The 14,323-nt window shown below is 31.5% G+C and overlaps 5 protein-coding genes across 5 annotated transcripts; 3 read left to right on the top strand and 2 right to left on the bottom strand.

The window, feature by feature from the left end:
- Positions 1 to 112: 112 nt before the first annotated feature.
- On the bottom strand, positions 113 to 1,699 carry BFR2 (rRNA-processing protein BFR2; the record flags this gene model as incomplete). The annotated part of the gene is made up of 1 exon (XM_020191417.1): positions 113 to 1,699. One exon carries the CDS (start codon positions 1,697 to 1,699, stop codon positions 113 to 115), a length of 1,587 nt encoding a protein of 528 aa, XP_020049885.1.
- An 880-nt stretch (positions 1,700 to 2,579) lies between these two features.
- ASCRUDRAFT_52559 (aminophospholipid translocase that localizes primarily to the plasma membrane) lies at positions 2,580 to 7,492 on the top strand (the record flags this gene model as incomplete). The annotated part of the gene is made up of 4 exons (XM_020191097.1): positions 2,580 to 5,009; positions 5,139 to 6,842; positions 6,915 to 7,095; positions 7,192 to 7,492. 4 exons carry the CDS (start codon positions 2,580 to 2,582, stop codon positions 7,386 to 7,388), a joined length of 4,512 nt encoding a protein of 1,503 aa, XP_020049884.1. The 3' UTR covers positions 7,389 to 7,492.
- Positions 7,493 to 7,534: 42 nt separating this feature from the next.
- ASCRUDRAFT_73397 (protein-lysine N-methyltransferase) lies at positions 7,535 to 8,991 on the bottom strand. The gene has a single exon (XM_020192269.1). It carries the CDS (start codon positions 8,857 to 8,859, stop codon positions 7,789 to 7,791), a length of 1,071 nt encoding a protein of 356 aa, XP_020049883.1. The 5' UTR covers positions 8,860 to 8,991; the 3' UTR covers positions 7,535 to 7,788.
- Positions 8,992 to 9,507: 516 nt separating this feature from the next.
- ESF2 (RNA-binding ATPase activator ESF2) lies at positions 9,508 to 10,233 on the top strand (the record flags this gene model as incomplete). The annotated part of the gene is made up of 2 exons (XM_020189496.2): positions 9,508 to 10,033; positions 10,112 to 10,233. Coding segments are annotated over 2 exons (648 nt in total), but the record flags the coding sequence as incomplete, so codon positions are not given.
- A 130-nt stretch (positions 10,234 to 10,363) lies between these two features.
- DSS1 (exoribonuclease II) lies at positions 10,364 to 14,316 on the top strand. The gene is made up of 2 exons (XM_020195229.1): positions 10,364 to 10,529; positions 10,788 to 14,316. The coding sequence occupies exons 1-2, from the start codon at positions 10,494 to 10,496 to the stop codon at positions 14,139 to 14,141; spliced, it is 3,390 nt and encodes a 1,129-aa protein (XP_020049881.1). The 5' UTR covers positions 10,364 to 10,493; the 3' UTR covers positions 14,142 to 14,316.
- The last annotated feature ends 7 nt before the right edge of the window (positions 14,317 to 14,323 follow it).

The following is a 14,323-nucleotide window of genomic DNA, read 5'->3' as shown; positions in this document are numbered from 1 at the left end:
TTAAATAATTAAATAATTAAATAATTAAATAATTAAATAATTAAATAATTAAATAATTAAATAATTAAATAATTAAATAATTAAATAATTAAATAATTAAATTACTTAAAGGTTATCCAAAGATTTTTATATTATCATTTATCATCTCTTTATTAAAATTTCTGTATTCCCTCTCTTCCCCAACTTCTTCATCTGAGGTTTCCTCATTGAAATTAACCGTTTGTCCTAATAACCCAGCGAAAAATTCATCAATCTGATAATCATTCCATCTTTTCTTCTTAAAATTTGGCGCTTCATAATTTTGTAACGGTTTTTGAATCTGGTACCTTATTTTTCTCCCCTTTGATGCTTTTGTATCAAAATTTTTCTTAAATTTAGACTTTGTTAACGTTAATTGATAATTCTTTGTTAAATTCGAATCGCTTATTTTTTTATCAACAAAATCATTTAATAAAATCTTATAAAAATCATTATCGTCAAAAATATTTTTGTTTTCTTGTAATTCTTGATCAATTTTATTCTTATTTTCTATTTCGTCTATTTCATCCATTTCATTTTCCAATTTTTGCACATTTGGCTGTACTTGTTGCTTCCTTTGATTCTTTTGCTTCTCAAACTCAATTTCATGATCTATTGCTTTAGCGTTTTTCCTATTGATCTTTGTTCTTTTAACTAACCGATCCATATTCGCTAAATTCGAATCAATTTGTGACGTTATTGACTGATTAACCACACTAAATTTAGAATTATTTAATGCAGATGAACCAGATATCGATTGTATTTTATTTGACCATTTGGTTAATGTATTGTTTGAAAAGGACAGTAGAATATCATCCAATTCACTAGTTTGATTGAAATACTCACTCAAAGTTCTTTTTTTACTCTTTATTTTACTCTTACTTTTATTATCCCTCTTGCTGTCAATTATATTATCTTTTTCGTTCATTTGAATTCTCAGCTTGATTATTTCTTCCAATAATTTATACAATTGCTTTTTAAGTTTAGATATCATTGAAGCCGTCTGATTTGATGATAATTTATCAAGATTCTCATTGTTCGAAGGTAATGAGTTCATTAATGATAAAATATCTTGTATTTTTATTCTGCAATCTAATATCAAATCATAATGGTTTTGTTGCTTTAGTATTGAATATCCCTTTAATGCATCATTTTTCGCTGATTTTGATAATCTATTTAACATTATTTTTCTTTCTTGAGATAATAAATTTTTCAATTTTTCCTTTTTGTTATTCAAATTACCATTGTCATTCTCTTCTCCTTCATCATCATCTTCTTCTTCTTCTTCATCATCTTCTTCATTTTCTTCATTCTGATCATCTGAAAATGATGTGTTTTGAGAGAATGTTTTACCACTATCGCTATCACTCCCATTGCCAGTGCTAGCATCGCTCTCGCTATCACCTTCGGATTCGGCATAATATTTTGTTCGACTGGTGGTATTGCCAGCATATTTTGGATCAGATATCTTTATTGAATTGTCTCTTAGCTTACTTCTCCCAACTTTCAAATAGTGCTCGGTGGATGCAAAGTTATCAGAATCACTATCACTCTCACTATCGCCTTGGCTGTTATTATCCGAAAACTGATCTTTGAAATCAGCGTTCTCAATATCAATGTCTTTGGGATTTCTCTCCATCAATTTCTTCAATATACCATCGCCAGCAGACCTCTTGATCATTGTTATGTATGTGTATATGATATGAACCAGACTTTTTGTTCTGATAAACTGAAAATTTTCTGCACAGTTCTTCCATTTCCAAATTGAAAAAAAATTGAAAAAAAAAATAAAAACCAAAGACCATGCTGATGGATCTAGTCCAATGCAATGGCTCTAACGCACTACCATGCATTCACCAACACTGACCCACATTACTGTTTTAAAAACGCCTCTCACGTGTTTCGACTTCTCCGTCGACGGCGCTGCGGAAGGCTCGGGTAGCGGCTCCGCCTGGGTGTTCCGAAAGAAACTTCTGTGGAAACAGCTCTTTCTCTCCGGCAGCGCAAAATCCTTCCAGACGGACAGCCCCCCAAACAGCGCAGCATCAGCTGGCTGGGGATAAAGAAGCGCTGCCCGGATGGAAAGGTTTGGCCTGAGCAAGAAAGAAAGAAGAAAAAGGATTTAACGTTCTTCCTTGAAAAGAGAAAGAGATTTAATAACGATTATAAATCTCACCAACTCTCATTCCATCTCATTATACCTCATTAACCTTTTTAAGCTCTATCCTTCTAATTTTTGAGATATCCAACTTCCAAATAAATAAATTGGTTTTTTACTCTATTTCACTTTCTCACTTTCTCACTTTCTCTTTGACAAAATCTTTCTCTATTTACTATCTAATTCATAATTCTATTGATGATCACACACTTATTTAATGCCTATTGACTCACAATAATAAACACAACTAACTATAATTAGAAATTAAGTACAAAACCTTGGTGCAGTTTCCCAAATTTTATTCAACTGTCAGGTTATAAATCAAGATATAAACAAAGTGGTTTGCTCAAAAATTTAATATAAATTCTCGTAAATCATTACAATTAACCACAAATTACCCTAAATGTTGTTCAAGCCTAAATCTGAGACAAATGGTATCATTGCCCCATCACCAAACCTAGAAAAGATTACATTAAACAACGACAATAACCTCACCCATAAATCAATCAATGGAGATTCTACTTCTGACAATTTTAACCAAACTCTAGTCAAAAATGAAATTCAAAATCACCAGCTCCATTTATCAATTAAAGACAAATTACACCTCTTTTTTTACAACCATTTTCCTGATGTTGATCCACCACAATTCTTAAAGGATCAATTTGCCAAAGAGACTAGAAACATATACGTTAATATTCCATTGCCTAATAACATGAAAGATCCCAAAACTGGCTTTCCCTTGAAAAACTATCCCCGAAATAAAATCAGAACAACTAGATATACACCTGTCACTTTTTTACCCAAAAATTTAATTTTGCAGTTCAGTAATATTGCTAATATCTATTTCCTTCTAATGATCATCTTAGGTGCTTTTGAAGTCTTTGGTGTTGAAAATCCTGTCTTAAATTCTGTGCCTTTAATTGTAATTGTTTGTTTAACCGCAATTAAAGATGCTATAGAAGACTATAGAAGAGCCTCTTCTGATGTTGATTTAAATAACTCCAGAATCCATCTTTTAACTGGTTTACCAAATCCAAACGTTATCATCTCAAATATATCTCTATGGAGAAAATTTAAGAAATTAAACACAAGAATCCTAAGATTTTTCTTAAAAGCAGTTAAATACTTTTTTGTTAGAAAAAATTTGAACAAAAATAATAATCAAAACTATTGGTCTGATCGAGCAAGTATACAAAGTACTATTGTTCCCACTCAAACTCAACTTCAAACCCCCAGAAATTCTCTTTCCATCATTGCTAGAACAAGAACATCAATCTCGGTTTTCCCCAACTCTAAAAAGATAACTGATCCTTTACCAAATACAATTATAAACCCTAACGTTCAGCCAAATGGTCTTTCTAAATTTAAAAATAAAAACTGGAAAGATATCCTAGTTGGTGATATTATTCGAGTAAGGCAAAATGAAGAAGTTCCTGCTGATATAGTTCTATTGACCTCATCAAATGAAGAAGGCACTTGTTTTATTGAAACTAAAAATCTCGATGGCGAAACAAATTTAAAACAAAGAAATTCCTTAAAAGCTGGCTCTGGTATTAAATACAGTAATGATTGCGAAAGAATTCAATGTTGGATAGAATGCGAGGCTCCAAATACCCATTTATACCAGTTTAAAGGCTTATTACATTACAACGATAATACCGATTCCTCTCAATTATCTAACCTTGATCCTTTACAAATGAATTCTTCCGAACCAATAACTAATAGTAATGTTCTTTTAAGAGGTTGCACTTTAAGAAATACCAAATGGGCTTTAGGAATTGTAGTTTACACGGGCAGTGAAACTAAAATTGTCTTAAATTCCGGCGTAACTCCATTAAAGAAATCAAGAATATCAAAGGAATTAAATTTATCTGTCTTTATCAATTTTATGTTGTTATTTGTAATGTGTTTTGTTTCTGGGATAGTTAACGGAATTTTCTATGCTGATGATACCACCTCTAGAATCTTTTATGAATTTGAGGCTTGGGGAAGTACCTCAGCTATTAATGGTATTCTTGGTTTTTTCGTTGCTGTAAACTTATATCAAACTTTAGTTCCAATTTCATTGTACATCTCAATTGAAATCATTAAAACTGTCCAAGCTATCTTTATTTACTCAGATGTTAAAATGTATTACGATAAACTAGATTATCCTTGTGTCCCCAAATCTTGGAATATATCTGATGATCTTGGCCAAATTGAATATATCTTTTCGGATAAAACTGGCACTTTAACTCAAAATGTTATGGAATTTAAAAAATGCTCAATCAATACTAAATCTTATGGTTTATGCTATACAGAAGCTAAAATGGGCATGCAAAAAAGGCTAAATGTGGATGTCTTGGAAGAAAAGTCTAAAATGAAAAACATAATTCATAATGATCATTTAAAAATGTTGCAATTAATTGAAGAATCTAAACAGGATAACGGTCTATTTAAAAGCACAGATATTGTTGATGATGAGTTAACTTTTATTTCCTCTCAATATGTTTCTGATGTATTAAACACTAATCAATATGATCCACAAAAAATTGCAAATGATTGGTTCATGACTTGCATGGCATTATGTCATAGTGTTGTGACAGAAGATGACCCAGACAGCAATAGAAAGCTTTTAAAAGCAGAATCTCCAGATGAAGCTGCATTAGTTGGTTGTGCTAGAGATGTTGGAATCGAGTTTACCAGTCGTTTCAGAGATTCTATTCAAATCAAAAAATATGGCGATGCAAAAAGTTATAAAATTTTATCAGTTATTCCCTTCAGTTCTTCTAGAAAGAAAATGAGCATTATTCTTGAAATTCCAGCCGATGAACTTCCAAGTTTTATGAATAAAGTTTCTGATGCAAATGGTGCTATTCTAGAAAACCGTGGTACAGATTTTAATGCAGGAAATAGCTCAAGTAATGATAGTATTCACGATTATTATCCTAAGAATGACACCAGAATTGTCTTAATTAGCAAGGGTGCTGATAATGTCATTTATGAAAGATTAAAAGAGGATTCTGATGAAGAAATAGTGCAAAGAACTGCTATTCATTTAGAAGAATTTGCCAAAGAAGGTCTAAGAACTCTTTGTTTTGGTTACAAAGAAATTTCTGAAAGTGAGTTTTCAGCCTGGTTTAAACGTTCAGAAGAAGCTGCTGCTTCAATTTCTGATGATCGTGAGGAGAATATAGAAAGAGTTTCTAGCGAAATTGAAAATGATTTAAATTTAATTGGTTGTACCGCTATTGAAGATAGATTACAGGATGGTGTTCCAGATTCCATTCAATTACTTGCCGAGGCTGGAATTAAGTTATGGGTTTTAACTGGTGATAAAATTGAAACTGCTATCAACATTGGTTTTAGTTGTAATTTATTAGAAAGCGATATGAAATTATTAGTTATTAAACCTGAACTAAATGATAACTCTCCTGATAAAGGTTTAAATGCAACTATTTCATCATATTTGTCAGAAAATTTTCATATGCAAGGAACTCAAGAAGAATTGGAACTGGCAAAACTAGATCATTTTCCTCCTAAAGGTAGACATGCTGTTGTTGTTGATGGTTCTGCGTTGACTACGATTTTTAATCTACACACAGGATCTGAAGATTTGCAAAGAAATTTCTTGCTTTTATGTAAACAATGTAAATCTGTTCTATGTTGTCGTGTTTCACCATCTCAAAAGGCAGAGGTTGTCAAGTTAGTGAAGAACAGTTTAGAAGTTATGACTCTTGCTATAGGTGATGGTGCAAATGATGTTGCTATGATCCAGGCTGCAAACGTTGGAATAGGAATTGCAGGAGAAGAAGGTAGACAGGCTGTTATGTCTTCTGATTATGGTCTTGGTCAGTTTAGGTTTTTAACCAGATTGGTTTTGGTTCATGGAAGGTGGTCTTATAAAAGATTGGCTGAAATGATTCCATGTTTTTTTTACAAAAATGTTGTTTTCACTTTCACTTTATTTTGGTTTTGTGTTTTTAATAACTTTGATGGATCTTATTTGTATGAATTTACTTTCCTTATGTTTTTTAATTTAGCCTTTACTTCATTACCTGTTATTTTTTTGGGGGTTCTTGATCAAGATGTTTCAGATACTATTTCTCTACTTGTTCCACAATTATACAGAACAGGTATTTTAAGATTGGAATGGTCTCAATTTAAATTTATTTATTATATGTGTGATGGCTTATATCAGTCAATTCTTTCATTCTTTTTTCCCTATTTGCTATATTACCAAGGTATTTTGGTTTCTGACAATGGATTGAATATACACCACAGATTTTGGATGGGTGTCATGGTTGCAAATATTGCTGTTATTTCTTGTAATATTTATGTGTTGATGAGACAATACAGATGGGATTGGTTATCAGTTTTAATTGACATACTCTCATGTTTATTTATTTTCTTTTGGACTGGTGTCTGGTCTGCTGGGACCATATCTGGTCCATTTTACAAGGTTGCACCTCAAATTTTTGGCAGTCCGGCATTTTGGTGTGTTTTTTTTATCGGTGTTATAGCTAACTTGTTGCCAAGATTTGTGTATGACACATTAAATAAATTATATCATCCAAGAGATATTGATATTATAAGAGAAAGGGTTCAAAAAGGTGCTTTCAGTCAATATCCTAAACATGGATACGATCCAACATGTTCTGAAGATGTTGACAAATATCTTGAAAACGTCAATCCATTTTCACCCAAAAAGGATGTAAATGTTACTCCAGAAAACTCATCTATTAATGTTGATCTTGAGGCTAATATTCCTAAAGATAGAGAACATATATCTTTGACTTTAGATACACCAGTTTCAGGCCATTCAGATCATTCAGATCATTCGGATCATTCAAATCATTCATATCATTCACATCATTTACATCTTTCTCCAACCTCACCAACTTCTCCAAATTCCGACGGTACAAATAGAAAAAGATCTGGTTCACTTAGAAACAGATCAAATTCTGTCATTAGCAAAATTGGAACCCTTCGCAGACCCACTTTTATAAGAAAAAAGAAAGAAAGACATCAAAGAGAAATGGAAAGAGTTAAGGGTGTTTCACCATTGAATAGATTGAGATTGAAAATGATTGAAACCGGTGAGTATACACCTTCCAGTTCGAGAAATTCTCTTGAAAGAATACAGTCAACACATGAAGTTCCGGGTCTTTCACAAGCAGAAAGCTTGGTGAATATTCATAGCAAACGTCATTCTATGCTTACAATGAACTGATTTACAATTTCAATTTTTTTTTCCTTTTGAATTTTTGTAAACTATTGTAAAAATAATTTTGGATTAAAAAAAAAAAGCCTGTTTAGCCCCAATTTCTTGTCTTTTCTTCCTTTCTTCCTTTCTTCATGATTTAATGGTTTAATTTTTAATTTTGTTTTGATTTTTTTGTTTTGATTGCTTTCTTCAAAGTTTTTAATTTTTTTTAAAAACTTTTCATTTCCTATTCATCATTGTTTCCTGTTATTTTGTTGTTTAATTTAATGATTCACTTTCATTGTTTAATTGTTTATTTTTTTTTTTCAATTATGCTTTCTCTTTTTTGGAATTTAGTTTAGTTTACTTAGTTTTTTTTTGGGACAATAAATACTTGTTAGATATCAATTGTTTTTCTATATTATTTTTAAAGAGAACATTTTGAAGAATATATTTTATAGATTCTTACTTCGAAAGTTCCTTTTTTAAACCAAAGTTTAGTGGAGTTGTTTATATAACTATTTGTTGAAGGGTTTAAACATTTCTCGATAATTTTAAAGGACAAATTATTTGAAGTAAGTAAATTTTCAAAAAATAAAGTAGTTTCGATATTTCTGACTGAAGCAGATATTAGAGCAAATCTTTGTTTGTTTGTGTTTAAAGATTTTTTCAAAAGATTGATTAAATCGGGTATTATTGATCTATCATAAGTTAAATCAGACCCGATTATAACATCAAAATCAGAGATTGAACTAAAGTCATCAGGATCGTTCCATAGCAATCTCTGAACTTGAATTTTGTCATTAGGTAACTGAATATCATTTAAGGATAGATTGCCATGTACAATGTTATCGAGCAATGAAGAATCGCCATCAGTGATTATGACTTTCTTGATTAAAGAACTGAAATTTTTGTATAGTGTTAAACTAACCAAGCTCGTACCCGAACCAATCTCCAATACAGTTTGGTTATTGAATATATTAGTTACAAAAGAATGATTTTTTGGATTGATCAAAAAATTGGATAAAAAACAAGATGCTTCCCATGTTCTTAAACCAGTGGTGCCTAAACCACCAATTAATCTTGGACACTCCCTTATTGTAATATAAGGATTCTCCTGGCTTTCGTTTAGAGTATGATGACCATTTGGGTTATCTGAGGTACAAGTAATTAAATTGTATTTTATAATATCATAATCAGTTGGATTTCCTTCTTTAGCACTCAAAATTGAGATGTAGAAGTCGTAGAATCTTTCATCAAATTCGAGATCATCTGTCTGAAGTTCATAGATCAAGTTTTCAAATCCATTAAACAAATGGCTCAAAAAGCACTTTGAATAGTAAGGATTGACAATTGAGATTAAGTAAAGAGCAGTCAACAAGTTTTCCTGGCAGTTGAGGATGGTCAAAATAAACAGACTTTTATCGTCGATCTCTTCAAAAATTTCATTGATGGGAATTCTCTGGTTCAATTTGTGTATCAATTGATCTCCCTTCATTTCTCAAGTAGCAACAAAGTATAGCAATAGCAAGCAGCAAAAGAAGACTACATTTTCGTTTGGAAGTGGACACATAGAGAATATACTGAATATATTGCACCCAGCTAAAAGTGGAGCGAAATATAAGAGATTATGCTTTATCAAATTAGGTTTGGACAAACCCGTTGGAATGGTTTTGAATTTTTTTTTGAGTTGGAAAGTTTTTGGGGGTGTTTTTGAGCAGAGCAAAGATAAAAGACAGTGGAAATGGCAAAGAAGAGCTTGGTTTTGCTGGATGGCAACGACGCTGGTGCTCAGGATTATCATGATGTGAGCAGTGAAGACGAGGCGCAGAGCGACTACGACTCTGAAGAAGAGGATGGTATGAGGAACCAAAAACAGCACTCTACCAAACGAACTTTTGTTTCTGCTTTCGACGAAGAGGAAGAACTTGATTCCGATTTCGACTTGGAATCCGATGCTGGTGTGAGTGATGCTGATGGAAATGCAGCTTTGAAAAAGAAAAAGAAAAAGAATAAAAGGAAAGAACGTTTTACTGAACTTGACGCAGAGGAACTCGCTGAAGCAGAAAGCAAAAATATTGATCATGAAGATGAGGATTACAAATTATTGGTCCAGCCATCATCTTCCTTGAAAACGAGTTCATTCAAAAAATTGGATGCCGAACAATTGAAAAAATTTCAAAAAAAAATCAAGAAAACTGGATTGGTTTATATCTCTTCAATTCCACCATATATGAAACCATCGAAAATGAGACAAATATTGTCGAGATTTGGTAAAATTGACAGATTGTTTTTAAAGCCTGAAAATCCCAGATTTCACACTAAAAGAGTCAAGTATGGTGGTAATAAAAAAAAGAAGTATGTTGAAGGTTGGTGTGAGTTTTTGAATAAAAGGAACGCGAAATTATGTTGCGAGACTTTGAATGCACAGATAATTGGAGGGAAAAAAAATAGCTATTACCATGATGATATTCTCAACATCAAATACTTGAAGGGATTCAAATGGAATGACTTGATCCAACAAATTTCCAAAGAAAATGATCTAAAACAAAGTAAATTGCAATTAGAAATGTATAAAGCGAATAAGCAAAATAAGAACTTTATAAATAACATCGAAAAAAGCAAAACACTCAATTTGATCAAAGAGAAAAAATTAAAGAAACTAAAAAGCAGTTTGGACAATGCAAATCCAGATGCAGAACATGCAAAGGAGACAAAAAGCGACAGCACTATTGTTAATAACAAAATAGACATCAGAAGAAACTTCAGACAAAAGGATGTTGCGACAAAGAGAGCTGATGAAACTTCTTCAAAAATCAAAAAGGCGAAGGTCGACAAGAACTTGTCCAATGTCTTAACCAAGATCTTTTGATCAGCTTCACTGTACTTTATAAAACACCCTTTCCCTGTTCTATACACTGTATTTTGTAGAAATAACTACTTTTTCAGCACACGCACCAAAACTGGCTCTAGAGTTTGGATGCTTTTTCTCCGCGGTTCGAACCGGAAACAAAAATCTCGGTTTCGGTTTTGGTTTTGAGTTTTGATTTTTGATTTTTTTTTGATTTTGGAGACAATTTTTCAGCAGATTCAGAAGTAATTGCTTCATCTCATCAGCAACACCCACTTACGATGCTAAGGTGCAATATTCGGAACAAAACATCGACTGCATTGAACACAAGCAACTTCTTCTACGGCTCTATAACTCTTGCCAGGTTTCTTAGCAGTCAAAGTGGCAAAAGCACTAAAAACAAGATAATAGATCGTTTTAGAAATGATGTCGCTAAAGAGCAAAATACAGCTGAATTAAAAGACCAAGTGGTTTCTGAAATCTTGCCCCAAGAAACCAAGCCCATAAATCGTATATACAGTGATACCAGACTTCTTTTTGATTACAGATTTAACGTGCCTAATACTATCGTCAAGAAGAAATACCTCCGATTACTAGAACAGTATCAAAAGAATAAATTCATAGAAAGGACAACAGAAAGTCAAAATCAAGATTTAACCAACATATCTCGGCACGATAAAAACTATTTTGATGGAGTTGAAGAAGCAAAACTCTTAAAAGATGATTTCATAGAGGACCAGTTGATAAATAACTTTGGAGATTCAAGGACTTTTTTTTACTATAATGAATTATTCTCTGCTCCACAAATTGGTGATTGTGTTCTTTTATACACTGATCTCAGCAGACCTCAATTGTTTTTGATTTATGGATTACCTACTGGAGCTGAAGATCCAACTTTTACACTTATTTCAACCAACGGTGATATATCCTACACTAATGGAAAGCATTTTAAAATCATTATTCCCAAAGTTGTTCCAAAAGAATTTTTAAAATACTCAATTGTTAAGGAAGAAAACAATAATAATTTTCCTCGTGTTGGAACTTCCAAAAAAACTTCTCTACTCACAAACCTTTTGATGGACGCTGAACAGTATAGGCCTACCGATGATGCTCAACTCGAAACTTTTGTTGTTTCTGATTTTTCAAGAACCTTAATCAAAGATTTATTGGGTCCCTTAAATCAAGATATCTGGAATTTTATCCCAGAAGTTTCCACCAAATTGGAAACAATTCACAGAGTTTTACAATACTCTGATGGAGTTAATCATATCAATTTGATATCTCTATACAAAATTGTAGAATCATTTGATTTGGAACAATTTAAAATTGATGTTAGAAAACTTTTTCTGTCCAATAATAGCGACATGTCTGATATTTATAAAAAATTAGCAACCAAGTTCTCCAAAACCATCCTGGAATCTCTTTCATTTGACGAAGTATCTCTCGGTAAATCCTACGGTTCTCTTGAATCAGACTTAAAAATTGATTCTGCTCTTTATACAGCTATAATGTTATCAATGGCCAAACAACCAAGATTTTGGGGTCGAAATTTTCTTCATTTTAAAAACATAAGTATTTTTCCCTTACAAAAGTTCGATTCTTTAATTAAAGTATTAAAAACGCAAGAGATGGTTGCAATTAACTTTATTAAACATATATCATTATTGTTAACTTCTATTTATTTCATCACAGTTGAAAATGACCAAAAATTATCTCCTTTAAGTAAATCTCAAATTGAATCCATCAAAAGAAATTCCGGTGATAAAGCAACTGAGTTAAAGAAAATCTTGTATTTAAATAGATTCAAATGGAATATTTCCGTGAAAAATAATTTAATATTAACTCCTTCCTCTATTTTATCCCAAATCTCCAAAAAAGATGGTATGGCCTTAAAGGATTCAGTTCAAAAAATACAAAAAACGTTGGTAAAAATCAATTCTTCCAATGTTCCTGCAAATTTTTTTGAGATTTTGGATCTTATTAAAGAGTATTCAGCTGGAAATATTGACGATCCTCAACTTGAAGCTATTATTGCTCAGATAATAAGAAAAATCAAAATTTTCAACTCCTTGGATATAAGCAAAACTACGGCTTTTAATTTATTAGCTCTAATTGGTTACGCTATTCCTGCTTATCAAAATCCAGTTATTTGGTCAAATGAATTGGCTCTACCTGAAAAAGATGTATCTTTTAAATCAGATTTGCAAAAACAATATTGTGATAACATTTCTAAAGAACAATTATTGTCTCAACCCGATCCTCTAGAAAATTTAAGAGTAGATTATGGAAATCTAAAGGTTTATTGTATTGATAGTATAGATGCTAATGAAATTGATGATGGTGTTTCAATTGAAAAGCAATCATCAGATAAATGGATAGTTCATATTCATATTGCGGACCCTGCTTCTTACATATCACCTAACTCAACTCTTGCAAAAATTGCTTATGATAGAGCTTCTACTGTTTACTTGCCTGAATTGGTTTCTCCAATGCTTCCTGGTTCAGTATCCGAAGTTGCTGGGTTGGGTAAAACAGATGCTCCCACCAGAACAATCACATTTTCTATTCCATATTATCCACTGAGATCTGAATTAAATGAAAGGTTTGATATGAAAAATTCTACAATTTCAGGTGGGCTTTTAAGGAATTTTAAACGTTTGACATATAATAAAGTTTCTTCTATTCTTGAAAAGAAAAAAAATGACTCCGAGGATTCTAAAGATTTGAAAGATCTATATCAAATCTCAAATGACTTGAAAGATCTTAGATATAAAAATGGTGCATTTTTATTTGATCCTAATCCAAGTTTACCGGTTAATGACATTGTGAAAAATGTGAAAGATAAAAGCAGTTTTATTATGAGCAAAGCTGGGTTATCACTCTTTGAAGATTCCGATGCCACTAATGCTCCTATTTTACCAATGAATAATCCTAATTTCAAATCTCAACTTCTTGTTTCTGAACTAATGGTATTAGCCAACTCAATAGCAGGTAATTTTTTTCAAAAAAATAATATTCCTGGGTTTTACCGTTTTATAATACCAGTCAACTCAGAAAATGACGAAATTAGCAATTTTTTGAGCGATTTTCAGAAAAGAACAAAAACTGAATCTTCAATAGGAAATCCTGATGCATTTCGTACGTTTAATTTGATAGCGTCGTCTGGGTTTTCTCCATTTCCTATGAAACATTTTCTATTAGGAGCTGAACTATATCTTCCATCGACATCACCTTTAAGAAGATTTGTTGATTTAGTTTCGCATTGGCAAATCCATTCATTTTTGAGTGGAAAGAATGATTATTTTTTTAAACAACAGAATATTAATTCAATGGTATCACACATTAACCAAAGAAGTACGGCTATTGCTAAGAGTTCAAAGAGAAGTGCTGTTTATTGGATGACGACTTATATTATGAATGAGATTGAAAAGGGAACTATTAAAAATAGATTTGAGGCAATAGTTTCTGGAATTGGAATTCCAAACAAACAAGGACAAATTAGGATATTTTGTATGATTAAAGATTATGGTATTCCTGGTAATTTAAATGGAATCGAATTTCTTGAGTTGCCTAAACTTGGTGATGTTATTAAAGTTGAAATTGATGATATTGATATTGTTGAAGGATCTATTGTACTTAAAAAACTTCAAGAAAAAAATAAAAGTAAAAAACCAAATAAAAAACCGAATATGAATAAAAATAATGATTCGGAAGTTGGACTTAAGCAAAAAGATAAGAATGAAATAGAGGAAGATTTTTTAAAAATATCAGAAATTGAAAAAATCAAGGTTAAAAAGAACCTTAGGGAATTTAAAGACCTTGATCTTTATAAAGTTGTTGAAAAAATACGAGATGATTATAATGAGATTCAAAATGTCCCAAATTTCACTGATGAAATTGCAACTCCAGGATCAATTAAGGTTTCCTAGTTTTTTTCGATATTAGAAATTGTACATAGTTGTTTGTTTTATATTTGTAAAATCATTTAAAGATTAATTGTAAGCTTGATATATGTAATTTAATCACATTTGTTTATTTTATCTTGTCCAAGCAGGATTTATTTTATTTTACAACCTTCTTAGTGTTGGTCATGGTAGGTAAATAGATAAAT

This window comes from Ascoidea rubescens (assembly GCF_001661345.1).
Source record: "Ascoidea rubescens DSM 1968 unplaced genomic scaffold ASCRUscaffold_1, whole genome shotgun sequence".
In the NCBI taxonomy this organism is placed as follows: Eukaryota; Fungi; Ascomycota; class Saccharomycetes; order Ascoideales; family Ascoideaceae; genus Ascoidea; species Ascoidea rubescens.
Note: the sequence above shows the minus strand (reverse complement) of the source record. Positions and strands in the feature narration are given on the sequence as shown.